This window comes from Gavialis gangeticus, unplaced genomic scaffold (genome assembly GCF_001723915.1).
Source record: "Gavialis gangeticus isolate Ggan-Ray unplaced genomic scaffold, GavGan_comp1, whole genome shotgun sequence".
NCBI lineage: Eukaryota > Metazoa > Chordata > Crocodylia > Gavialidae > Gavialis > Gavialis gangeticus.
Window position 1 is genome coordinate 23,352,217 of NW_017729000.1, and position 9,793 is coordinate 23,362,009.

Here is a 9,793-nt window from a genome sequence, read left to right on the forward strand (position 1 = left end):
GGAAGGAGGAGGGTGGTTGTACTTGGGTGGTGTAAGATTAAAAATAAAGAATTCTTTAAGTGCTGTCTAAAATTTAAACACAATAAATTAGCCAGAGCTGCTCTAATTATAGCACTGCCCTGTCTTGTGTATCAGTGTATTGACAAGCTTTAGTTCAAGTTTGCAGTGCAGAGGCACTGCATCCAGGAACTCTTTACCAAAGCACAGCATGACTTTGCTCTCAGGGAAGCAGCCTTGACTGCAGTAGAACTGCTCCAGCTCTCGGAATAACCGGTCGGTGTCGAAGTTGCCACTATAAACTACAGATGATGTGCTGTTCATGTCCATGAGCTAAGGCAACAAAAAAGGCACTTTTGGGAGCAATAAACTCCAGCGTGAGAAGCACCAGAGTTTATTGCTTTGCATTAATTGCATGTGTAGATGTGTCCAGTGTGGTTCAGATACAACCTGGGCACTTTTACGCATGCTCCAGGGGTGGGGTGGTGGTGCTTTCATCAAGACGGCTCTGAGAGCTGCTCTAATTATAGCACTGCCTCATGTATCAGCGTATTGACGAGCTTTAGTTCAAGTGCCCCGCTGCCATTTTTAAGCACTGGGACACTGATACACAAGACACCGGAGGCTGCTGGAGTGCAGTAATTACCACACTCCAGCAGACTTGATTAACTGTGTACAGGCAGCCTTGACTTCTAACTTCTCAAAAATGCTCTGTATACAACACTTCTTCTATAGGCCTCAAGACAGGATCCAGCCTGCAGGTAATACTGTGGGGATGCTGAAGTGCCAGAACTCCAAGATTTGCACACACGTACATAAAAATACATGTGCACACATTTCTTCCCATCTCCAACCACAAGTGTACAACAGTCTAGCTGAATGGTGGCACAGGTGAGATTAAAGGTAACCAATTCTAGGATCATCTAAAGACCACCATGAATTTACTATTGCTTGTGCTCTGAAAGCTACTGGCGTGAACTAGCGATACTGGTGCTGTCCCCACTGAAGGGACAGATATCTGTGCTTTATATTACAATGCTTCTCCTAAATTGCAATGAGTGTTCTAAGAAAAAACATCAGAGAATTACCTAATTTTAGGGGTTTGCTTTTCTTTAAAAAAAAAAAAACAACAAAAAATAGATAAACCACTGGGATTTATGAGTAAGATATGCTTCGCAAGCCCTTTGATAAAAAAAAAATATCTCTTTCTGTCCATTAACAAGTCAAAGCTATATGGTGCATGTAACCCAATTTCCTTAATGTATGCTTGCCTTCATACACACACACACACATCAATACCATTACAAATAAACAAATACACATGTGAATAAGCAGTAGGCCTGTGAGAAGCGGCTAGTATTCACTTTGGATTCGAATGATTCAGGGGACAGTGATTTGGTTCAGTGATTCGAATCACTGTCCCAAATCGACTTGTCCAAATCTCACTCCCTGAACTTACCGGCTGCTGCCAGAAGGCTGGGGAGGCACTGCAGTGCCCTGTGCTATATTGGGGAGCTTTGCCACGAGCCTCCAGAAGCCCCGACGCCTGATGCAGCAGCGAGTGCAGGATTTTTTTTTTAAAGAACCGGCAGCTGGGGCTAGGGGGTCAGCCTGGGAAAGGCTGGGAGAGCGGGCAGTGGATGGGGGCTCGTGGCAGTGCCCCCCACACAGTGCGGGGCAGTGGGGGGCAGCGGGGATTGCTCCTCCACCTGGCGGGAGCTGCTGAGTGCAGGGCTTTTTTATTTTTTAAAGAGCCAGGAGCTGGGGCTGAGCAGGGCAGCCACTGATGGGGCTGGGAGAGCAGGCGGGGCTCAGGGAGTGCTCAGGGGTCTGGCATCAAGCCCCATTTGTATGGCTTGATGCCACACGTTTCACATTTCAGATCAACGTGGCAATTCCTTTCTATTCTTCTTCAATTTTTACAACAAATGTGTAACTAGATGTTGTCAAAACATCGTGGGTAGGGATCTGTATAATTCAGTTGGAGAATCTCACAAAATGTCACCCTCCTTCCACCACTACAAACAATGTTCTGGGTTCTAAGCTTTCATATTTTAAAATAATTAATTTTTCACTGATCACTTGTATTTTGATGGTATCCAGAAGCTTCAGTCAAGATGATATCCCCTTCTTCCTGGGCACTGCACAACCACATGCTAAGAGACGGAATCTATTCTAAACAGCTTTAAAATCCAATTTAAAACAAGGCTCAATGACTATAAATAAACAAAAGGAAGACTAACGTTACAGCAATAAGAACACATGATGGGAGACGATCTACTTGCCAGTATTTTTTATTATAAAAATTAAACAATAAATCTGTAACCCTTTTGTTTAAAAAAAACAACAAAACCCCTTTTGGAATGGCAAAGAGCGTAAATCAGTTCAGCTGTATTCCTGACTCAGAACATGCTCAAAATTTATGATGTTAACCTTTCCCACTCATCCCAATAAACATTGATTTTTAAAACTATTAATTACTTCAGTCTCTCATTTTGGCAGAAATTTCCTGAAAATCCAGTTCCTAAAAGCCTGAACTCCCACCCCATCTCCCCAGCTCCCAACATCACCAGCTTATCTGTAATAATGTCTACAGTGTAGTTGTGCTGGAAATATAAAAATCCAGTAGCACCCTACATTTTAGAGGCACAATACAACAAGTGCTATTTGACAGGAAAAACAAACAATAGAGAGAAACACTTTACTGCTGGTTTCACTTCATTTCATATTGAAATCAATTTCTGAATTTTAACTGAAACCATTACAGAAGTCATCACTGAAGTGCAAGAACAAGGCAGCCTGGCAGCAGAATTTAGCACCAACAGACTGCTGCAGAGTCCACAGGACCTTAGGATGGAGTAAGACAGAAGAACAAAAGTCCAAGTATAGAGAGGCTTTGGTCTCATGCTGGATAACGTAATGTCTCCCTTGTCTACAAGCTTTGCTTAGTGAGCAGGGAAAGTCTTCTGGTTAGCAAGAAAGGGGACTACAGGGATCAGTAAATCAACCATGAGTAAGCCTATTCAGCAGGCTTCCCCCAAAGAGTTGTGTAGGCTTATAACAGTTGCTGGAACAACTGAATGAACTAAAGTGGCAGCACTAGAAGAGTACCTAAGGATCAATACATAAAGCAAGAGATGGGATATTTTATATTTCTCATATTTGTCTGGAATTCAATCTTATACGCAAACAGGTTTTGCCACTAATTAGCAGGGTTAACTGAATCTCGGAGAGCCAAATTACACTTGCCTCCCCTGGGGTGTGCAGTGCATCTGTATACTTTTTCTAAAGTAGGTTCAGGTTCCACAAATCTAGCATGTGTATACTTGCATCCTCTTTACTCTGCTTTAGACATGGAAGATTCCAGATACAGCCTAAAGAGAACATACAAGCATGGAAAACCTAGGCTCCAGTTTGGGCATATTCCCTTAATTTTCTAAAACCTTGAGGCTCTCAGTTAACAGCAGCTGCAAGTGTATTTAAAAGCAGGTACTTAAGCCCTTACCCTCTGCATATTAAGAATCTTAGTGAAGGATAATTTGAACCAAATCCTATCATGCATAAAAATAATGAATGAGAAGCTTTCAATTCCCCATGCTTAAATGTTGTACATATGGAAAAGAAAGCTTAAGGACAATCAAATATCAAACCTACAGATTGAATGGAAGGGAAAATACATGAAGCAATAAAGCACTCACAGCACACAGTGCCTTTCATTTAACATCTCAGAGCAGCTTGCAAACATTACTAGATGCTTTGGAAGATTTTCTTCCTCCCCAAAGAACCAATTAAATCACCATACACCCTGTCTTAAAAAGTCACCCTGAAGACCAGGAAACAAATGTGGTTAATATGGGTGGCTGGAAGGGTCTAACAAAACTGTACTTTAAAAGTACCCACACGTGATTTCCCAGCAACCTCCTAAAAGGCAGGGTCACCTTTGAAGGTCATGATTTAAGTATAGGTGTTAATGCCCATTGTAAAATTTATACCTTCAAGTTTTAGGTAACTGGAAATGTCTATCTTTTGTCATCTTTTTTCTATGTCCCAGCATAATTCTGGCTTCTTCAAACATCAGTACAGAAAACAGAGAAATACATTACTCCATAATGAAAGCTGTATCAAGAAATAAGTGCTTTGAGGTGAGATGAGAAAGAGAGAGAGAGAGAGAGAGAGAGAGTCACTCTCTCCTAGATGGAAATGTGTACTCACAACCCTTCCATTTGTATTTCCCATAATTATTGCTATACTTCCACAGGATCCACCTATCTTAAACAAACCTACCATGTGGTAGCGTTATGTTTGCACCATCAATGATCGCTTGTGCCAGTTCATGATCATTGCTCTCAAATGCATGAGCAGCAGCCTTGAGGGCATCCCAAATTTCCTTACGACCTTCAAAAGCTGGTGCCGTGTCCCAGAACTCATCTCTTTTACTGCGCAACTGTCCATCTGTCATCGGGTAATCACTTTTCCATTTTGGTTTCTCCTTTTTCAGGGGCTGATTGCGACCTAAAGCAACTGTGAGGAGAAAAAAAAACACACACACATACATTAAAGTCAATTTGGTTTTTAGTTCTCAGCAGCTTTAGCCTTCTTTCTGGAGACCCAGATCTCCGGTCTCCCCTGTGCTCCCTACATTGCTTTAATCTGTTTTTAAGGATATTTATTTATTCCAAAAGTCTCTGCCCTCAGGCTTTACTCCTTAGCTTTTTCAAGGGTTTCTCTTCCATTATCCAATTATACCTGCCTCTCTGACTCTCTCTATATTCCCTGGGAGCCCTAAAAGTTCCCTGTAAACTCCCTGGTAACTTTGTGCCTCTGCTACTTATACCATCTGCTACAAGCTGCATGACTCATCCCTAAAACAATAGAAATCTTTCAGCATGCTACAGCAGCAATATAGTGAGAGAAGCATATTAACTAGAAGCACCCCGCTGTCAGAGGGAATATTGCATCAGGATCTTCCATTTCTGTACAGTGAGCAATGAACACTGCACAACAAATGATGCTTGCTACTAAACACAAGAGTTTTATAAAGCAAAGAATTTTTGCATCACTGTGCATCTCGTTTGCCTTTCAGATTTCATAGACATTAGGGCTGGAAGGGACCCCAGAGGATCATTGAGTCCAGCCCCCTGCCCCAGGGGCAGGAAGTCAGCAGGGATCATAGGATCCCAGCAAAATAAGCATCCAAATGTGTCTTGAAGGCGTTCATATATTGAGCCTTTAAATATTTAAACTCTGAGGCTAGCAACTTAATGGATACATGAAGATCCCTAAAAAAAAGCCAGTTACTTGACCAGCTTTCCCATATTGGATATTTCGTTTATATGACATATTTGCTTCACTTTAACTAAAAGCTATTTTCATATACAAGTCAGCTAAAAAGGATAACACAGGCTTTATGATATGACACTATTAGATCTATCCATTCAAGTTTGGTTTGCGCATTGGGACAAACATTTAACAAAAAGGCTATTTCAAATACTGTCCAAGAACATTGTTCAAGGATATTTTGGAGAGCAAGGTATTTCAAGGTTTCCTGCTGACAAGAGCAGAATTATAGAGGCAGAATTATTGAGGCAGAGCAGAGGAACTGCCCAATATGCAAGCATGTGCTGGTGATCAAAGACAAATATCACTTTGGGTTTGCTGACATGTAGCCCAGCAGTCACTGTTAATGTAAGAACGTTGGAGACCCTGGTTTAAAAAGGCCAGGAATTTCCCAAATACACTGGTTCTACCAAGGAGACCAAGCATATGCTTGGGACTCAGACGGTTTTTTGTCCTGAATGCTATTTCAGAAAATAAAGTTAAAATTTTGGGTTGTCACAAAAGTGCACTGGGATTTTTACAGTGCCCCTAAACTGCATAACTCCTGCACTGTAGACAAAAGAGGGCATAGTGGAAAACTTCCTTTCACATAAGGAAAAAGAGCCAACTTGCATGTGTAAAAATTGAATTTAAAACATTTCTGGCTGCAGCAACCCCATAAAAATGGGTCATTGTCTTGCAACATGTAGCAATATGTGGAAAACAAGCAGTGAAAAGCAATAAAAATAATTCCCTTTCTGGTGCAATACCACAGGACTTTGAATACTGTACAGTATTTAATGTTTCTGTAGGGAACAAATGTTCTTCATTCATTAACCCAAATTTAAAGATGTTCTTTGAAGCTGAACAAAATATTTTAGATGTGGGGCATGGATGCATGGCTGGTGAGAAAAGCTGACGTCCGTCTCTTATGAACAGCACTCTACATGTAGCCCCAACCAGTAAATCTACTCCATGTGATTTGGGAAGACTCCCAGTGACATATTCTTGGGAGAAAGAACCCTAACATTTCCAGTACTATGATGAAACCACAAAATTCTCCATCTGGTTAAGGAAGGCAATAAAAGACTTAATTTGTCCTCTCACGTCTGCAATACAGTGGCCAAATTGTCTCTGATCAAAATAAGGCTCTGCAGCTGCTATGCCGTCAAGACCCAGTTAACAGAATTGTTTCTGCTTAACAGAGCTCCTGATTATTAGTCTTCAAAAATCTCAGAGCACTGATGTAAAAAGCAGGAATGTTTATCTACAGTGCTCTAAATATGCACATCCACCAGGGGTGATGTGAGTGACATTCCCTTCCCCACACCCTGATCATTTTGGTAAAGGTTAGGGCACCAGCAAAGCAAAAACACATTTCCGTCTCAACTGTACTCCACAGATGTTGATGCTTTAGATCTTCTTTTAAGTGTGAAAATTCTTCAAAGCATCCAATCCTGTACTCAAAGGCTCCATATGTTTACAGCCAACCACAAGTCATTTTTCTATGGGAGTCACTAAGGTTTTAATGTAATGCAAAGAGCTGGAACAACAAATCATTATGAAACGTTAAGGAGAATGGTAAGTAACTGCAATCAGGAAATTTGCTAACAGATCTAAATGAAAATGTTACTTTCTGGTAAGATACAGTAGTTACATTTGCAATGAAATACTATTTTCTACCAGCTTGTACTTTTCTACCTTAAATGTACCTCTGGTGGCAGAAATTCTCTCATACTTTCAACAAGTAAGGGCTAGATGTTACTTTAAAAAAAAAGTGAAATGCCTTCAAGTGCTGACAGAAGGTGGAATCCACATACATTATCTGCCCCCATTTTTTAAAGGAAGTGTTTAAGCGGTTTTAGAAAAGCAAACAGGATTCAAAATCAAACAGGGCCTAATTTATTCAGTGTCTATACTTGCAATGTAGAAAGAATTCTAACTCCCCCCTTTTTTTTTTTTTTTTTAAAGAACCACCCAATATTACTTCTTGCTTGCCACTGGCTGTGCAAAGTCAAATTGAAACGCCAACTACTAATTCAAAGTCGCATACATTTTGTAGAACCTGGGACTGTAGTTCATTAAAAAATGAGATATTTGCAAGAATTTCAAACATGAAGGTGAGATTTTTCCATTATACATAAGTATTGGAAATCTTCAGATTACAAAAAAAAAAAGTCAAGGGAAACATGAGAATTGCAACCAAGTCAGATAATGAAAAAAGAATCAGAAATAGCAAAAATGAAATCACTAGAAAGCCAAAGGAAAGAACAGCCCATACACTGTTTAAACTGCTATTGTGTATCCTATACAGAAAGATGCAAAGCTGATGTTCTTTTGGAAGTTAAAGCAACTGTATACATTTACTGCTTTTCAGTTCACACAGGACTGCTGTCATTTGATTTTAAATGTGATGACCATATACCAGATTTCAGAACAGCCAGCATAGCTGCTTACAAAACAGACACAGAATTCAATGGCAAAGCCCAGATGTTAACTTTCTAAGACTTTGCTGAGCACAAAGGCTAAAAGCTAATGACGTTTCAGTTTGGAAAAAGAGTGACACATTCAGTGCAGACAAAATGGATTTTGCAAGTTTGTTAGGAGACAGATTTTGAAATGCTACAAGACACAAGCTTATTAAAACTTTTCAGCAATAAGAAAAATGCTTCCTGAATAGCAGATTGCAGATAGGACATGAAAAATACACCTTAACAGTTAGTTTTAAAAGGCCAATAAAATCCACCTGGGTCAGTGGGTATTTAATATTAGTTGGCCTAACCTTTGTTTCCATATATACTCAATGAATGCTAATTTATCTCAGAGGATCTTCTCCCTCCTCCCCAAAACATTAATTATGAAAGTGGGTTGCAGACACTTCCTGCAGTGCCTCAACACTATCACTTATCTTCAGGAAATACCGTGGTCTTTACTGCAAGCCATCCAACAATGTCTAAGAGCACTGAAATAACCAGTTTCTTCCACTCTAACACCCCAGTTTGGTTCTTCCTCTCTTTCCAACTCTACTGGTCTACACCAGATTAGGAGCATAGTGAGAGAGATCTGGTCTTCCTGCTTTACTGCCACTCTAGAACATCCGGTCTCTGACAAGAAGATCCATCCCATGTGGGCAACAGAGTCATGATACATCCCATGATTACCATTTCATTTTTAATGCTGAAGTTCAGGCTGGAGAATGGTGCCGAACTGTGAACAATTTACAAGCCATATCAGTGCAAAATGAATGTGAATCAGCTACATATCCCATGGTCTATCCTTGGAGCCCCCCTTCAACTGAACTGGTCTATATTTAATAAGATACCTAGTATTTCTATTGCTCATTCCACTAGGAGCTTCCTAGTGCTTTACAAATATTAAAGCAAGTCTTATTCCACCCATTACACATTTTTTGTAATAGAGGATTACATAAAAATATTTGATATAGGGATTAGGACCCTGATGTCTTAGTCCCTGGCTCAGTGCTTTCACTGGGCAAAGATTCTACTAAATGGACTTGATATCAAGGAGCTGTTTCATGTAAGCAGTGAGTGCTGAACTGTATTTCGGAGCAGATGAGCCTGTAATTTCCTGGAAAAAAAAAAAAAAAAAGCTTGTGACAATTTCTGATTGGAATAAGCAGTGAAATAAGCAGTATTTTTAGATGGTTAATGTTTGTGTCATAATAAATTTTGAGAGTGACAGTTTATTTTTTCTTTTCTTGGGTAAACGAAGTTTGAAAAAAAATATGCAGACTTTGAGGCCATGTACGTCACAGGCACTACCAGCTTGTAAAAGCTGGAATAAGAAGCAATTCCTACATTCATTTTTCATGTTACATCACTTAATACTAAAAAATGAATATTTTGTTATGAAAGAAAGAAGTACTTGTCCCTAAAGGCCAAAAAAGATCTTTTTGCTCTCTGAAGCAACGTTATAAATGACCCATTTCTTGAAATTATGAAACGCAATTTTTTTTAAAAGACTTATTTACAGTAGCAATACAAAAAGGACATTATCAGACCACTTTTGGTGTGGAATACTTTTGTCTGTGACATCTGACACCATTTTAGCATATGCCTGATTTGATTGTTCTTCTTGGAGACGAGCACATTAGGTAATAAAGCATATTTATTAACTGACATTTAAGCAAAATTCTTGCTTGAACAGCTTCCAACTTTAAAAGTGGCATTCTAAGACCCACAAGAGTCAAGATCATTGTGGACAACCAATCTGCAGCCAAACTGATTATAAAAAAACATTACAAACAATTTATACCTACCAGAAAAAAAACCTCATGGCTGTGTCTAGATGAGCGTGGACGTTTGGTTCTCCGGGGATTTGTAGCAGTAGCGCACCTTGTGCTGCCACTACTTGCTCCCAGGGAATGCCCGTGTCACGAGACCTCTGGCGCATGGCAAGTTACCCTGGGGTGGGGTAGGGAAGGCTGCCCCAGCAGCCTTACCTGGGGGTCCTGGGGGCC

The 9,793-nt window shown here is 40.1% G+C and overlaps 1 protein-coding gene across 1 annotated transcript in view; it reads right to left on the reverse strand.

The window, feature by feature from the left end:
• The window catches only part of UBTD2 (ubiquitin domain containing 2), a 44,937-nt gene extending 40,319 nt beyond the window's left edge, over positions 1–4,618 (reverse strand). The window contains exon 1 of the mRNA XM_019506423.1: positions 4,282–4,618. Within this exon, the coding sequence (XP_019361968.1) occupies positions 4,282–4,552 (271 nt within the window). The 5' untranslated portion in view covers positions 4,553–4,618. The remainder of the gene's footprint in view (positions 1–4,281) is intronic.
• Between the last annotated feature and the right edge of the window lie 5,175 nt (positions 4,619–9,793).